The sequence below is a fragment of the Adelges cooleyi genome, unplaced genomic scaffold, assembly GCF_023614345.1.
Source record: "Adelges cooleyi isolate 19-005CV unplaced genomic scaffold, UGA_ACOO_1.1 ACOO_flye_CR_arks_rails_tigmint_CR_PRNA_21, whole genome shotgun sequence".
Taxonomy (NCBI): domain Eukaryota; kingdom Metazoa; phylum Arthropoda; class Insecta; order Hemiptera; family Adelgidae; genus Adelges; species Adelges cooleyi.
In genome coordinates this window covers 4,215,984-4,234,704 of record NW_026095871.1, presented here as the reverse complement: position 1 = coordinate 4,234,704, position 18,721 = coordinate 4,215,984, and the positions used below count along the sequence as shown (strand labels likewise).

Sequence of the window (18,721 nt, the reverse complement as noted above, 5' to 3'; positions counted from 1 at the left end):
AATAAATTATTTATCAACGTGTATTTTTATCCGGCTTTTTAATTAATGATAAATATTAAATTGCATACCACGAAAACGACACAGACTATATTATATTACGAATCTATCTGTTTCTGCCTATATTATTTACTCAATAGTCAATGCTATAATACATAAACTGTGGTAACTGGTTATGGCGAGATGTGTGATTTAAGACCGCAATCCGCACAGCTGTATAGTTATTAGTTATAGGCTATAGCTACGAGTTTATACAATTAGGTAGAGGTATGTCAGCGGTTAGTATCAACTACTATGTAATTGTTGTAAAATGATTTGCTCCTATTAGAAATACACTACAAAGTCAGTAACCGGCAGCCATTTTGCGGCCATCATAATTTATTGACATACCTAATACCTTCTTATTTTTTCAAAATACTGGCAGCTTGGGCTTTGACTATGGTAGTTGATAGTATAGTACAGAGTTACCAACAGATCATTGATGATGTAGGATGATCGATATAAAACAAAATTATAATTATTTTGATTCACAGCAGTATAAAATTTAAAGTAAGTAAATAAATTGCAATTTCAAAAATACCTGATAAAATTCATTTTTTTTTTTTATAAAAACAGTCCTAAACATTTAAAAGTGTACAAACAACATTAACAAACAATGGGAATGGCGTTACTGTCTACACTGTAATCATATGTAGACCCATTTTGTATACTGTTTTCATTCTTCATTTTGTTGTTTAACTATTGTTCGCTCTTATAGTCACGTTATGTATCAAATGTGATTTGTATTTTCATCAAAGTTAAATTTATGGAATCTTGAGTTCAATGTGCACTATTTAGTGTCCTTTATTATTAATTCGCCAACACCTGTACTATTTGTGTATTTCCACATATTTCATGGTTAGCTGGTAAGTATTTAGAAAAACATTTGACAAAATACATATTTACAATTAATTTACACATGCCAAATTTATCAATATTTCCTCAAGGTCATGCGCAGTAGATCAATAAACTTGTATTAAGTTTAACATTCATTGTTATGTTTATTTTGTTGCTCTGGAACTGTAACTGACCAATACAATTATTTTATTAGTTTGTTTGGGATTTTTCAGGCTAAATGAACCTCTCCAATTCTGATTTGAATGAATGCTTATATTTCATAAACTTTAATCAAGACAGCACGTAAGTGAATTTATGTAAACTCTGCAAAATGTGATATTTCACCTTATTTTTTCTACTGTATATTCGTTTTGCACAATATTATGATTTAAATATGATTGTTCTATTTGATACATATATATGATTATTTGACAATATTTCATGTAATATTGTTTTGCTTATGAATTTAAACATTGTTTATCGTTAGTTATATTACACAGTTGACTGTACATACTACATTTGATTGTACATACTAAAGTCGAAATTAAACTAATAATAGCCAAAGAGCTATGTGCGATTTAATGTTTAAATGTTAAGTTTAAGTAAAATTGAAGGTTTATTAGTGGTATAATAGCTAAAAGTTCTTATCAAATTATTATATATTTTAATAAAATGTTTGTAACTTAAGAATTTAGGTATCTATAATATAGAGATGTTAACTTTTTTATTATTAATTAACAGTCATGAAGTATGATGACCAAAAATGTTACCATGGAAACTTAGTATAATTCAAATTGATAAAACTTTTTTTTTTAATTTAATATGAAGATTTTGAGCTTGAACTAGGTAATGGAAATGTATTTTGAATCATCTTTTTAAATTTCTGCTTGTGTTGAATAAGACTCTTATTCAAATTTTATGTTGGTTATATAAAATTTCTGAATAACAAAAAACAACTTATTGTTGTGATAAAAATTTTGAAATTAAAATGTTAACATTTATTATAGCTTATAGTTATGTTGTGAAGTACACATACTCTTAATTTAATTATCATCTGTTAAACAACCGTTATTGGTATTACCAATTTAAAAAACATTTACAAATTCTTCAGTTTAATATGTAACAATAATATTTATATTTATCAAATAACCTAGTTTTTTGTTGGAATTAATTGACATGTGTACATTTTTCTTCTAACTCACCTATGTTTGTCCCCAGCATTAATTAAACATTTTATGATGATAATCATTGATATTTCTATTAAAAGTCAGCCTAAATAATAAATACTTACACACACATTCATGTCTTATATGACATACATGTCTTCATGGTATGTGACTCTCTGGATAGACCGCTTGTAAACTCTTTTTATCTTATTGATTAGATGAAAAACCCTCCAACTCTGGGTCATTGCGACATAAAATAATGTATGATTTAACTGTAGGGATTTTCTATAAATAACTAATGATTTTAAATTTTCTGGTAAAAATTTATAAAAAAAATAATGTATTTATAAAATATATGAAGAATAAATCGACGCTAGTTACAAAATATAATGTGATTAAAAGTTTTTACGACAATTAGTATATTTCGTCCTAAAAATTAGTTTATGCCGTTACAGATGCAAATATACTTCTTTTCGGGAAAAAATTTAAATTGCTGCCCTGAAAAGTTTTAAAAATTATTATGTGGCCTTAATTATAAGTAATAATAGTAAAATATCGTATGTATCAATGTTTATATAAATAATATCTACATTTAAACCTTCAATTTTAGTAACATAGTTAACAATATGAAAGAAAACTTTTCATTAGTTTGATGAGAAATATTTATATTTATACACCAAAACAGGCGTATAATTATATAACAATATGTTTAATGAATTATTATAATTGGATAAAATTATGCAACTTAACCATGGTAACGTGAAATAGATGATGACTATAATAATAATAATAATAATAATAATAATAATAAAAATTAAAAAAATACCTAGAAAAGTATTTGGTGTATTCTTTTAAAGTTATAAGGGGTTTGATAAATTTAGGTTCACAAAACTTCTTGAGTGTTCTAACCTTAAATATTTACAATTGAAGTAGAATACTAAAAAAATTATATAATTTAATCATGTAAAGTATGTGTTATTTAATTTGGTATAGTGAAATCAACAACTTTTCACTTGAGTTTAGTTATATACTGCTAGAAAGACTTAAAACAGATTATTTTGAGGTTGAGCATGTTTTTAGTTTCATTTTTTTTTCATCTGTTCAATATTAGCGATACTGGTGGATTTTATTATAACTATTAACGTGTTTTTGGTCATAATCAAACAACTGTAGAGTACATTATTGTTCCTTCAACGTTCTTACCAAGAATATTGCAGGTAAACACAAGTTTTTAACTATTTATTAGTATTTTTTATACATCTAATATATTTTTTTAAGACAAATATTCAATGATATATTAAGCGTATGTTAGGCTAAGTTGATCAACATTAATTATTGTATTCTACACAACATTCTAATTAAAATTAAAATGTATACTAATAAACTATATTATTATGATTAATATATAAATCTATTTTTAATAACGTTAAAATTAAATTAAAAATAAATTTGTTACCATGGTAATGTAAATTGTTATAAAGTAATTAATATTATAAAATAAAAAAATAATTTCAATGGATAAATTTTGTTGATCAACTTTATAGCCTGTTAATATTAATATTATTATTATTGTTATTATTACTGTTAAAAATATAATTTTTTTTTTTATGGAAATTAACAATTTTTTCATTAAGTCTGCTTGGTGTATAAGTATTAATATTACTTAAAAATAATTGCAGTTTTATTATATATATAGATTTTTTTCTATTCAATTTTTTTTTTAATTCATCAATTAATTAGTGTTAATTTTCAGTTAAAATGGAAGTTGAGATGGACCCATATTTACTGGCTTCTGCCCTGCATTATCATGGACCTAAATTACAAGAAGCAATGGAAAATGAAACTAATGGAGCAGATTTATTTTCTGGACTGGCTAGTTTAAGCTATCCTTCTTATACAAATGGACACAGTTCTGCTAATGATTTAGAAGAAGAAAAACAACTTAAACTACGCAGATTTATTGCAAATCATTCAAAAGCATTTTTCAGTGTTGATGTATTAACTACTAACAAGCAGAAAAATAATGAAAACTTCGAACAGAATTCCTACACAGTAATGCCACCTTATGAGACTTTCGGATTTATTAATAAAGAGTTGAAGTTGAAACACTTTCTTAATGAACTTGCTGAAGGAGAAGTTATCGTTAGTTCAATTGTGTCTAAAACTTCTTCCGGTCTTATTTTGAAAATATTATGCACTTACACTGAACCCATTAGATGTGTGTCAGACATTAATGTGCGTGGGTTTTGTTCTACATCTATCCAAGGCCTTAGTGTTGGAGATAATGTCTGTTGTGAAGTATTAGAGGTTGTACCAGAAACATGCAAGTTAATTTGTGGCACTAAAGGCGTAAAATGTCCTAAAAAATATAAGAGTTTACTTGGTTTATTTAATATGGAAAATTGCCCCCTAACTTTCAAATTGTTCCATGCTGGTAAAAATAATGAATCGTATGACTCTATACTTAAAGCGTCAATAGGATTTAAAAATCCCTCTAATATTTGTAATTTGGAACAAATAACGGGGTTATCAGACGAAAGGCATTCAATATTGCCTGAATTATCTGGGCAGTATCCTGAAAAAGAACTTGCATTAGAATTAAGAAAAATGCAATCGGCTCAATGGGCTATGCAAAGTGTTTCTGATGGAATTAAGTATTTTAAAGCTGGGCAACACTCTGAAGCGTTTCTTTGTCTTAATAAAGCTTTGACAATAGATTCATTAAATGTCGAAGCTTATGTTGCTAGAGGAGCTTTGTATGCTAATCTAAGTCGTTTTCCAAAAGCGCTAGAAGATTTGAAGGCAGCTATTAAAATTAATCCTAAGAATGTAAATGGCCGCAAATATCTTGGAGAAACATTAATGGGCTATGCAAGGACATTAGAGTCCCAAAACAAGCTAGAAGAAGCATTACAGCACTATGAAGAATGTTTGCAAATGATGCCTGATCACGATGAAGCTAAAACATCTATTGATTATCTAAAATCTACTCTCATGGTAGGCAGAACATCATCTTCAAATCCTTTTGATAGTTATACATCAAAAAAATTGGACACCGGTGATCTTGAACTTGATAAATCTGGAAGCAGTAGTAGTAGTTCTAACGAAAGCAGCAGTGGATCAAGTGATAGTTCAAGTTCTGAAAGTTCTTCAGAAGATGAAAGTAATAGTTCGTCAGACAGTGAATCTAATCATTCATCATCATCTTCTAGTTCAAGTGGTGGTTCATCGGGAAATGAATCTCAAAAAGTTGAGAAAGAGAGGTCTTTGTCACCATTTAGTAAGCGATTAGCAATGGATGGTGGTAGTATAAATGGTGGGGGATTACCATGCAATCCTGCATACATTACACCTGAAGTTGCTCAGCCACCACAGGCAAACAAAGAGAAGGAAAATGATATTGAAGCTAGAATCCAGAAACTTTTACTATTAAGTCAGGCAAATAAGAGTAAAAAAGGGAAAAAAATTGGATCAGATCTAAAAAAATTGTTGCAAGAAGCATATGAACTGAAGAACGAAGAAAAGAAATCAGAAAAAATCAAGGCTAAAAAAGCAAAAGATAAAAAAAAATCGCATAAACATAAGAAAAAAGATTCTAAAAATAAACATAAAAGTGGGAAAGATAAGGAACAACATAAAAAAAACAAATCTAAAAAGCATAAGTACGTTGATCCAGTATCAGAAAATGAACAACAGCTAGTTGTACAAAAGTCGAACCTACCTGATCCAGAAAGTGTTAAGTCTAACTTATCAAATTTAAAAGAACCCATCTTCTTTAAAAAGTATGTAAGACAAGAAAAAGCTGATGAACCAAATGTGCTTGATAAAGGCAATGAACAGGAGTTGGATATATTTGGAGGGAATGAAAATATAGAGGTACCACATAGCAACAACTACAAATATATTGAGGATCCATCATTAATTCCTACACCCAAGTTTAAAATGCAACTCCCTACTACAACTACTACTATAACTAAAACTAAGAAAAAAGAAACTGCTGACATTGGACCACCTTCGTTTGTATGGGATAATAATCAGTTTTCAGGCACCCATGAGTTGACAAAAACTCAGACAGCTACAAAAACACAGACTGTTCCTGAAACTGTTACTACAGAACTCAAGTATCCTAGTAGTGTGTATAATTCAAACACAGGATTTTTTACTATGCCTCAACCAGTTCATCCTGTACCTGATAACAATATGGAGGGGATAATGAAACCAAGTCCAAGTATGAAAGATAGATCACGTAGTCGATCAGCATCTAAAAGACATATGACAAAATCAAGAAGTAGAAGTACAGGTGGTCATTCAAGTCGGTCACCATTTAAAAAGAAACCTAGAGATACATCTAGGTCTAAAACTAGAAGTCGCTCTGGCTCATATCCTCGTCACAGGCGTTATTCGTCCTCTCGGTCAAACCGAAGTCGCTCTTCATCTCGCTCTTATTCACGTTCTCGTTCACGCTCACGTTCCAACTATCATCGAAATCGCCAGCCATATTATAATAATCGCAATCGTGGTACATATTACAAGCCACGTTTCCAAAATCATAACCATCATAATCGTGGTTTTCAACATCGAGGAGGCTTTCAACACAGAGGAGGTTATATGAATCGACAAAACTACAATAATAATTACAATAACAATTGGAACAATAGAGGTCAAAGAGGAGGTGGTGGAAGACCAAGATTTTTCCATTATAAGCCCAGACAATATGACAGAAACAGGCACCATGAAAGACGTAGTTATTCTGGTTCGCCAATTCGGCGTAGTCGTAGCCATAGTAAAAGCCGTAGTTTATCCAGAGCCTCATCAAAGGAATATAACAGAAAACGTTATTCTGGTAGTGGCGAAGAAATGAATGTCACTAACAACAAACCAAAAACGCCTCCAGAACCAGATACTAACAATAAATGGTATAATGATAATGATAGTTCAAACATTGATAATAATGGAAATTCACAAGATCATGAAGAAGGTTCAGTGGAATAAGCATTTGCAAATATATAATTTTTTGCTCTTTTTTTTTTAATTTTATTAATATTATTAATTTTTGTATGGATAAAATTGTACGCTGAATATAAATTGTTTGTTTAAATTTTGACGAAATTCTTAATATAGTTTAGGAACAAAATTATTAGTACACTAGCTTACTAAAAATGTTAAAAATTATAAAATATTTTAAGAGGTATCTAAAATAGATATTGAAAAAAAATTGCTGTGTATTAGTATCCATTAACATGCATTATGATAATTATGTCCTTTTTTTTATTCTTAACTAGTTCATTATTTTTATATTTATTTATTGTGTGAACTATTTATTCCATGTGGATGAATCATCTAAGTATGTTAATGTAGGGTAAAACTTCTAAAGATTACTTAACATCTTTTTTTATTATATTCTAGTTTTAAACTCAAAAAAAAAAAAAAAAGTGACTTGTAGACTATAATTTAACTTTTTCTATTTGTATTATATTATGATACATAAGTTGAGATGTATTGTATTCACTGTATGGTTATAAAATATATTGGTAGTACTATAAAAATAATAAGTCAAATCTATAAATGGTGGTTTTAAATTTGTTTAACAAACCTAGAATCTATTTAGTTATTGTCAACTTCTCTTTAAATAAAATACCTTACCACTATAATAAATTACACTTATTTTTTTATTATAATAAATTTGTGTGCCCCACTAAATTTTGTTCTTATTCATGTATAAATGTTTAATCCCTTTTCCCCAGTACAAATGAAGTATTATTTTCACCGGGAACTTAAAAAAAATTAGTGTAGTTTACAATGTTATTCAGGTATTCAGAAGTGTCTGCTATTATTAAAACATACTATCTGGTTTCTCAATTAAGGTCAAATAAATTAAAAATAGTTGCATAGTATTGTTCCATTAAAATAACCCTTAAATTTTCGTCTAGTTATTAAAAATTTAAGTCACTAATAACTAGACGGAAACTAATAAGAAACCTCTTGATAACTTCTAAATTTGTTATAATTATACTAACATTTTTACTACTTATATTAGTCGTCAATACATAAATACGTGCAACTTGTAGTGTTTGGAGTATAATTTATATTATAGGCCGAGGTAATTGGTATCCTGTATTTTAGTGCTATTCAAAAATTATTGATTAGAAAGAATAACAGTCACTGACCTTGGATCTGTTGTAGGTAATATTTCAAACAATATTCTGGTACGAGTCTTACGCTAGTAATTAAGTTTCAAAGTAAATTTGTGTACAGGGTCCATTGTTTAAATTATTTATAGGATTTTCGGTTACACCGGCTTTGCCTGTATAAGTTCGGACATTCTGTACATTATATTTTTGATTATGTATAGAATAAAATACAGATCCTTGAAATCGTAAAATAAAGAAATAATATTTAATTCAAGTATATTATTTGTTTAATTATATATGTTTAATGTATGCAATCGATCACATCCGACAATGTTAGTCTAAACATTTTATATTTTTATGTTATGGTGTGGTGATCCAAAATGTTTAGTATATTATATTAAAATGAAATAGTGGTCAAGTATAATAGTTACAATGTAACATGTAGTATACAAGTATTAACGTACAAAACGTTCATACTACGGGGTTAACTCATCTTTCAATGTTATTTCACCCATCTCATTCATAAAATTATTTCGAGATACGGCATTAAAGTACTTAGCGGCGTTAATTATAAAAAAAAATAAAATTTAATACGGCATATGATTGAAAAATGAGTGTGTGAATCACAACGATGACAATGTTTCATAATGTCACAGCTGTTGCCGTATTTGTACGCTGGTATTTAATTATTGTATCTTATGATACGACAACTATCTGATTTTTTTAACGCCAAGGCGGTCCAGTTGCAATGTGTATTCAAAACGTAAAAAGTATATCTATAGACATTATTATTATCATTTTTTAACCAGGTCATAATCGAGGTCAAGTTTTGCCAATCCCACGCGCGCCAAACACACTTTCAATCGCTATACACTGGGCCACCGTGTTACTAGTAGATTGTAGTAGTATAATATAATATTGTATGCCGTTAGTATTATTATACAAAACACAACAGGCGAAAGTGAGAAGAGACCTCTTCATCGGTATTTGGTCGTGCGCGCAGTATCCAATAACACGAATAAAACATATATTCTGCGTTATTTTCAAGTAACAGTCCCCGCTTAATTTTTTGTTTTTGTTTAACTTCTCAGTATTACGTCGCTGTTTACCGTTGTGGTTTTTTTTCTGGTGCGTACTTTGATAATAATAATTGAACCGTAGCGGAATAAAAAACGCTCGCTGTTTTCGGTTTCAACTTTCGGACACGTGTTGCTAGTGTTGTTATTTATTTAATATATTTTTTTTATTACTATTATTATTTTGTGTAAGCTAATTGTTTTCCGAGTACGAATTAATATGATCCGTAGCGGCTGAGACTGCAGCAGTAGTCGGAACGAAGCGCACGGTGTATAATGACTGTGATGATATTAATGTTATTATTGTTATAGTGCAATACAGTGTGTAGCGCGTGTCGCGGGATAATAATATCGTTGCCGTATCGTGTACAGACATATATATATATATATATATACTTGTACTTGTATACAAACATACACAGCGTTGATTATATGCGCGCCAGTTGTGCGGTACTTCTGTGGACTAACGTTAAATAGTCATTATTTTAGTTGTTAACTTCTCGAAATGGTGCTAAACGCGACGGTCTAAACTAGGCGTCTCGATTTTTTTTTTAAATCTGGTGCTATGATATAAATAAATACTTAAGCGTTTCTAGTTGTTTCAATAATATTTGTCCAGGCTGTGACTTGTTAACGGCTTACGGTGTTGTTTCATATACCCAACACGAGCTTTAATGTCGAACATTGACGATGTACACCTCAAATATTTCAGTTTCGGTACGGCCGGTAAAAAAGTGTTAAGCAAGTACGCACTCGAATTTTATTACACGATATAACAATATTATTTTAATGCCTAATAAGAACAATACTAATAATATATTATAATTTATGAATTTTATTATCATTTGTCTGGGGGAAAAAGTTGTAGATATTTTATGCAAGTATTTTTTGTGTGTTGGGTACCTACTTCACGGTGTGTTTTAGGCCACTAATTGAGTTGACGAATGTTTGTCAACAATAAACGATAATTAGTTTTTACATGGTCATAAATCTAGGAGTATGCATAAATTTAGTTAAGCTGCATCTGTTTCCGTGTAAAATAATTAATTTTTTTACAACTTTAACGAATAATAATGACATAAATAGCAGTTGACGTGCGTTTAGTTTTTGGGATCCAGTTTTAAGTTGTGAAATTCATTCGATTAAGTGTCAATTAAATTAAACTGATAATTATTCGTGGTTATAAATTGCCTACTGGAAACTGAAATCGCTGACGTTCGTAATTAGAAGACGTAAGTTCTATACTCAGAAGTACAATTGCTGACATCTTGTTCGCTATACTCCAAGGTTCGATTTATAGTGCTTAGTATAAACTTACGTAAGAAATACCTCCTCCGTCATATTCATCATAATGTTTGAAGGTTTGAAAGTGAGTTTCAAAAATCGTTTTTAAAAAACAATTATATTGACGGCGCAAAAGCTTAGTTGGCATTTTTCTTTTTTTGTTACCTTTTCTTGTATCAAAAATGTTCATTCCGTTTAAATGTAAATGTTTACTTATACTTTGTTGGTTTACCTTCTTCGCCACGACACAACCTTTATGCGCCACGCAACCATGCACTCGTTACACTTGCAATATTAATTTGCACATTTTCATACAGTGGTTCCCAGATAGGTTATAGCGTTATACTATCGCCATGGCGATTATGTAAAAGACGGCTTGGTGACCTCACTATCCCACACGTGTATCTGATTAGTAAGATACAGCTGATGCGTGTACGGATCCAAAAATTCGAAAAATTATCAACAAAATTATCCTCTGTTTTTTAACTTCCATTCGATTCAATTTTTTGTATTTCACAAAGAACCGAGCGTATCAACTCGTATCAAGTTTAGGAAAGTGCGCACACGGCACGGGTCTGTTGATAATTATTTCCAGACCATATTGATGAATTTTAAGGTCAAATTCTTGAGAATAACCGATAAGACTACGTATTTGACATTGTCCTTTGTATAACGCGTTTATCTAAGACATTAACTTTTTGTTTACATTATTAAAACATAAAATCACACGTCATAATATTTTCATATGCCTTCAAACGATAGTTACTAAAAACGCAGAAAATAGTTGTAGTCAAATTGAAATGGGCTCACTCTAATGATTTTTTTTATTGTAAACAATTAAAAGTATATAAGGTATTCGAACTTTCTTTATGACACAATTATACGATACATTATATTAATAATTAGGGTACCTAATTATATAATGCTTTAAATACTATCTTTAACAACAACAATTGTGTTGGAGTGATAAATAGATGTATAGACATACATATACAATATACCATACATATTATGTACGAGACACGAGTACCTATATAAATAACAACTGTGTCCATGATGGCTGATTAAATGACTGTATCGTAGTCGGAATTTTTGTTGTTCGGCGATTCCAATTTTAACCAGTGTGGCGGAAAAATTATGGATTTAAAATAGAGATAATAGTAGCTAACAATGCTAATGCATTTAACCATCTAAACATATTTTTTTCCAAACAATTTTTTTTTAATTAAATTTAATTTACCATTTATGGAAAATGTTAGTCCTACATAGCAATAACTAACTTATAAATAACAGCTGTTCTGTTAACAAATAGAAACGATAGGTTTTTTTAACTAGTATGTCCATTTATGACCCAATAATAATAATTGCTAATAAAATGTTTTTGATTGTGTACATTTAGCGAAATGACAATATTAAATACTTAAGGTCGCACCGCCCATTTTTAAGGAGTAAAGTATAGGAAATTTTTTACAAAATCTTAATTTAAAGTTTAAACTGTGATGTGTAATTATTAGATCAATAACTAGGACTCTATTTTGGTTGTTAATTTATTTTTTGAACTATCACAGCATCCTTGAAAGCGATTTAAAAATGTTTTTTATCTCTACATGTTTAAGCAAACTGAAAATAACTCGCCTAATTTTGGTTTTAGAGTAAAAGCTTCCATTATGAAATTAAATAGTGAACCATATTCCGGAGGGCAAGACGGTGCGTTTTTTTTATTATTCCAAGTATAACGCTCAATACATAGTTTAGAAATAACGACTTTTTTAACATTTTTAAATGACCGTAACTACAAAAAATGAATTTTTTTTAAAAACGCACCGTCTTGCCCTCCGGAATATTGTTATCTTTTAATTTTATAATGGGTTCTTTTACTCTAAAACCAAAATTAAGCGAGTTATTTTCAGTTGGCGTAAACATGTTTTTACCACTGAAATTAACCGGTGCGACGCCCTCTTAAGTTACATAATAGGATATTTAACATTATGGTGCAACATAAAAAATGACCTCTCACTTATTTAAAAATAAAGTTAAAAATTACGATACCTATGTTTTGATTGTAGATATAAGATGACAACTGTATCTATAATTCGTACCTATTTGAAAAAAAAGTAAACATTTTGTTCACCATTTATTATATATCTCGTATGTTATGTTGAAAGATAATATTATAGTAGACATCAATTATTGTAAAATACCTAAATATTCGGTCTATATTAAATCATTTGTTATTGCGTTTACCTTCCTATTTTTACTTGCAGGCTGTAACATGTGTTCATTAATTTACAAATTATGTTATTATGATTCTTGTAATAATTGTAGTTGCACGTATTTTATGATGATTTTCTAGTAAACTATTTGTAGGTAAATAAATTATAATTTAAACGGACAATAACTAATATTATTCATTAAGTTTATTTTTGAACATTGATTCAACGAAATTATTTTTTACTAATTTTTGTAAAATATGTATTATGATAACTAAATCTAACTTCTTTAACTAAATTCTTTGCTGAAATTAATGATTATCAATGCTTTAGCGTGCTTGGTTGGTGAAGTTATACTCTTTGGTAACGAGTAGATTATACAACTTGTAAAATGATCCACATCTTGTGTTTTAGTTCTAAATTAGGTAGACTTGATATATTTTATATCGTTAAAACACAAGGTTTGATACGAGGGATAAAACGCCTTGAAATGCATCGACTGCAGCAATAGATGCATACTAATAATGCGGTTGCACTATTATGTGCACCTGTCAAGGTCATTTGGTGCATATAGGTATTTCACAACTATTGGGCAAGGTTTTTTTTTGTTTAATTTACCTTCGTGCAATTTAATGCTTTAATGGTAAATGGAATATATTTGAAACACGTCTTAAATCTTATTTTATAATAATATAATAATTTATTATTGGTCCTCAATCCATGTAGTGAGCTCTGCTTACTACAATAGGTATATATTTTATATTTATAATACAAATTGGACTTAATTTTGTCGAGTAAATATATTTATTTTATGTATTTCAGGTCGCTAGCAGTTGGCACAAAAACTGGATATCGTTTGTACTCTTTGTCTTCGGTTGATAATTTAGATCAAATATATGAAAATGGTATTTTAGAACGATGTGTAAAAATCAATAATAATTTTAATATATCAATGTTAATATTACCATAGAATCTGAAGATATTTGCATTGTGGAGAGGTTATTCAGCAGTAGCCTGGTTGCAGTGGTCAGCTTGTCGTCGCCACGTAAGTTAAGAGTGTGTCATTTCAAAAAAGGAAATGAAATATGTAATTATAGCTATTCCAACACAATCCTCGGCGTCAAGTTGAACAGAGCGGTAATAATTGATTTATAAAATAATTTTTATAAAAATTAAACTAAACCTCAAAATAAACTTTATTTTATTTGTTTAAAGCGACTTGTTGTATGCCTGGAAGAATCTCTGTACATACATAATATACATGACATGAAAGTATTGCACACTATCAGAGACACTCCACCAAACCCTGCGGGATTATGCTGTTTATCCACAAACAGTGACATGTGTTATTTAGCATATCCTGGTTCAAGCACTACCGGTGAAGTTCAGATATTTGATGCCATCAATTTGGTAATGAATCATTTTAAATAATATCCAGAACTGTAATTAAAATGTATTGTTTAAAAATGTATTTATTTGTTTCAGCAATCCGTGGCCATGATCTCAGCTCATGATAGTCCTCTAGCAGCTATGGCTATTAGTCATCAAGGCAACAGAATAGCAACAGCTAGTGAACGAGGTACTGTCATCAGAGTGTTCAATATAGCTGATGGTATGAAGCTTTATGAATTTCGACGTGGTGTCAAGCGCTGTGTTAACATCTGTAGTCTGGCATTTAGTATTGACGGACTATACTTGTGCTCTTCTAGTAATACAGAGACAGTACACGTGTTCAAATTAGATGATTCTAAAGAGATGTTGGTTCTATGCTATTAAAATGTTAGAAATTGATAGTTCAATAATTATTTATATTTTTCACAGTCCGCCGATGCCAGAAGAACAACAAGGATGGATGTCATTTTTTTCTAAAGCCGTAACTGCATCAGCAAATTATTTACCAACTCAAGTAACCGATGTGTTTAACCAAGGTAGAGCAGTAGCTTCAATTCATTTGCCTTTCCAGGGGCTAAAAAATATTTGTACCATTGTAATGTGAGTGTTTCAGTTCTGAACAGAACTAAAATTTAACAATGATATAAAACTAAGAGTTTTTAATAAATATTTTAGGGTTGACAAAGTTTTAAGGCTACTGGTGGCATCATCCCATGGATATTTGTATGTCTACAATTTAGACATGGAAGAGGGTGGTGACTGTACTCTTTGGCGTACTCACCGGTTAGTTATTTACAATATTTTTTTCTTCATCAAGCACAAAAATCAAAATAATTATTACTTTTAGATTGGATGGCCAAGTAGATGTAGTTGATAGCCCTAAATCAATCAAATCTAATGACACAACAACTAAACTGGATAAGAATTCAAAAACCGAATCCCTCAACAATAAGAATACTGGTAATATTATTTGATAATTTGATATCTTCTTGTATATTTCCACTTACAAAGTATTAATCATTTTCATTTCTTTTATAACTATGTACTAACAAAATTAATTCCCATTAAATGCATATAATAAATCAAACACGTAATTTATATTTCAAATATTGATCACTGAAAAATTTACTAAATAACAATTTTCTTTTTAACAATTGGTGTTATTAGAATAATTATCTTCACATATTTTCTTAAATTTTTATTATTAAAACGTGCATGATTATTATTAAGTAAGAGTTTTAGGATTTTTAAAATTAATAAAAAGTTTAAAAAATAGCATTTATTGTTTTAAACAACAAACTAAAATTGTTTTTGAATTTCCTATAGGGCTTAGACCCTGATAGATGGTGGTAAATGAAAATAAAATTTCTTTTTTGAACAAAGAATTAAGAGAGCGTCGTACCATTAATTTTCAGTGGTAAAACATGTTTACGCAGACTGTGTAAAATTCACTAAATTATGGTTTTAAATTTAATATTTTGAAAAGTTACAGTCATTTATAAATGTTGAAATAGTTATTATTTCTAAACAATGTATTGAGCGATATATTTGAAATAATGAAAAAAACGCATAGCAGGTTCCCTCTGAAATATTGTCCTCTTTTCATTTTATAATAGGTGCTTTTACTCTAAAATCATAATTAAGCGAATTGTACTCAGTCTGCGGAAACATATTTAAATAAAAAACAAATTTTTAAATCGCTTTCAAGGATGCTGTGATAGTTCAAAAACTAATTTTCTACCATAAAAGAGTCCTAATTAATGAAATAATTATTACACATTATAGTTTAACCTTTAAATTAAGATTTTGCAAAAAATTGCCTATACCCAACTCCTTAAAAATAGGGGGTTCAACGTTCTCTTAAGCTAAAAAATAAGTAGATTAAAAAAGGATGTCATTTTTTTTTTAAGAATAATCATCTTTCTATTAAGTAATTGATATTTTTGTCCTAAATCCATCATAAAATAAATTAAAATACAGTATGTGTTACCACGTTTAGGTTATAAAAATAATTAAAAACTTCGCCAATAAGCTTGTGATGGTGTGATAAAATAATTACCAATAAAGAATAATAATTATTTGTTTAGCTTAAAATTAATATTTTGCAATCAAAATTGGGGGGGGGGGGGCAGAACGTCCTCCTTTAGTTTATTATTCATTTATATAAATAATGTCTGTTTGGGATCTTAGTAAAATCTTATTTTTTATTTAGTTTTTATTTATTTCTACTTGAAAAATATTTTACTTATTAAATAAATCTACATGGTAAACAATGTACTTAAAAAAAATATTTTGAGCTAAAAAAAGTTTTACACTATCTAACAAGATTTTAAAAATCAATAAACCACTACATAAATTTGTTGTTCGTCATTACTTATTAAGTATTAAACTATAAAATACTAATTATAAAATATATATACTTTTTTGGAAAAAATTTAAAAAAAAATCATAATACCACTTTCTTGTAGTAAGTAGTAACAAGTAATTGATTGGTAGTATCTAATATTGTTTGAAACAGATAATGAACCTGGAGTGTTTAAAACTAACCATTCACTTGAAGATTGCTTGGATGGTACACTTTCTGTAGTTAGTGAGTATGCTTAAAGCAATTAACTTTAATTTGGTTGACTGACACCGTTCTTGGTTTTGTTTTTGTTGACTGAATTTTTCTCTCTAAATTGCTGTTCTCACATTGAACCTGCTGTCTATGTGTGTATGTGTACAAATAATCAGATACAACCGAAAGTTACGCAGGTGTTCTCCGGGGAGATCACTCACCCATCCAGTCAGGTATTGTCATAAATAACAAGGGTGAATCTATCTAATGGCGCATCTAAATTTTAATACTATATCATCAACATTATAATTACAGTTAACACGTACTTTTAACAATGAAATAGCAAGGACCTAGTATGATTATTTGTTTTGACATTTTATCTTTATTTTCAGAAATTGACAATAAACATATTGACAGTTTAACAGAAGCAACTGATGAAGATCGTTTCAAATTGAATGATGATTCTGAATTTCCTCCAGTTTGAAATGTAACAATCTACTTCTGACTTCGGTTTTAAATTTTGGCATGTATTCTTCTTTGTGTCATGACACATAATTTTTTCTCATTTGCCTTTTTACAATCATTGTGACATATTTTATGAGGTGAAAATAAGATTTACAAAAGTATTTTAAATAATTATTTTCAATAAGATTAAATACTTGCTTAAATTAATGTTAAAGATGTGTACAATGCTATGTTATTATCATTAATTATAGTGTAAGCATGTTCTATGTAGTTTGATGTTTTTATTTTTGGTTTAGCAATGTAAATGATTAAAATATATTATTATTATCACGTTAAATAAATGCTGTTTTTGATTCAAAATGTTTATAAGGTAATATTTTATTTGTACATGAAACAATTTATAAAAATCTCCCAATTAAAAAATAAAATGTATTTCGTTTAATATAACAGTATAATTTTATCCAGATAAGATCTGAAACTAAAATTGTAGGTAAAAATAATTATTGCGCCTTAAAATAAATAAAAATTGCTTATTATCATTTATGCTATGTAAAGAATATAAAGAAGAATCGACCAAAATTGTTAATTTATTTGGTATTGAAAGAAAAGTACCTAAAATAATTTATTTATTAAAAATCGGCGAATCTAAAAATTGTAACATGTACTTTTTATTTAACTAAAACAGATTAATATTTCACAATAAATGGTCGTACCTGCTAAGTATTTTTCTTGTTCAATACATTTTTTTCGTATAAATCTAATTGACAACACTGTGATAAGTATTGAATAGCCCCTTCAATTGTAACCACTAATCAATAATTAAATTTCAATTCAAAAAGTTACACTAGGTTACAGTATTTTAGCCTGATAAATATAATAATAATTCGATCTAAACGACCGACTCCCCCCATATGTGTACTCTTCACGTTGAGGAGTCTACTTGCGATCTTCCTCATATACTTTTTAATTGTCCCTTTTTGTCCCCTGAACGCGATAGCTTAGCTAATTTCTTTAGATCCTTAGACATTCCTTTAAATAACCATTCTATGCTCAATTCTAATTCCGAACCTCCCATCCTACACATTATTTCATTTATTATCGAGGCTGGTTTTTCTATTTAATGCATTTTGTTAAGTTTTGTTTTAATTTTGTATATATCTATTAGTCATTATTTTAGTCTTTTAATCACTCTTTTACTGTTTAATTTTATGTAATTGTCGAGATATATTGTATATATGCAGAATCTCAATAAAAAAAAAATATATATAATAATATATGGCCCAATAAATTTTATTGATGAGGTTATATTTTACAAATTACAGTCGTTGTTATGACTTTATGAATGAAAAGTTATACATTAGTATTTAGTGGGTAGAAAAAAATTAGATAGAAAAGATATAATAGTTAACGTCTATAATAGACGGGAAAAAATAGTTCTAACATTTAAAAAATATTGTTAATTTTTTATAACCATAATGACTACTCCTACAATGATTATTTTAATAATAATGTAAATAAATTTCAGTTAACATCTACCATTGACAATTGGTTAACTATTATTATGATT

The 18,721-nt window shown here is 28.7% G+C and overlaps 1 protein-coding gene across 7 annotated transcripts; it reads left to right on the top strand.

Moving 5' to 3' along the window:
* Positions 1–710: 710 nt before the first annotated feature.
* LOC126835021 (WD repeat domain phosphoinositide-interacting protein 2) lies at positions 711–17,413 on the top strand. Of its 7 annotated transcripts, XM_050567298.1 has the most exons (12): positions 721–902; positions 1,107–1,176; positions 13,563–13,645; positions 13,711–13,877; positions 13,956–14,150; positions 14,226–14,497; positions 14,562–14,732; positions 14,808–14,915; positions 14,980–15,092; positions 16,651–16,722; positions 16,866–16,922; positions 17,082–17,410. In XM_050567298.1, exons 2-12 carry the CDS (start codon positions 1,112–1,114, stop codon positions 17,171–17,173), a joined length of 1,395 nt encoding a protein of 464 aa, XP_050423255.1. In that variant the 5' UTR covers positions 721–902; positions 1,107–1,111; the 3' UTR covers positions 17,174–17,410. The 7 variants fall into 7 exon arrangements, 6 of the variants coding, with proteins under 6 accessions (XP_050423252.1, XP_050423255.1, XP_050423253.1 ...); XM_050567297.1 differs by lacking the exons at positions 721–902; positions 1,107–1,176 and adding an exon at positions 9,054–9,991 and having other exon boundaries at positions 17,082–17,413; XR_007685123.1 differs by lacking the exons at positions 721–902; positions 1,107–1,176 and adding an exon at positions 9,056–9,991 and having other exon boundaries at positions 16,791–16,922; positions 17,082–17,133.
* Positions 17,414–18,721: the final 1,308 nt, after the last annotated feature.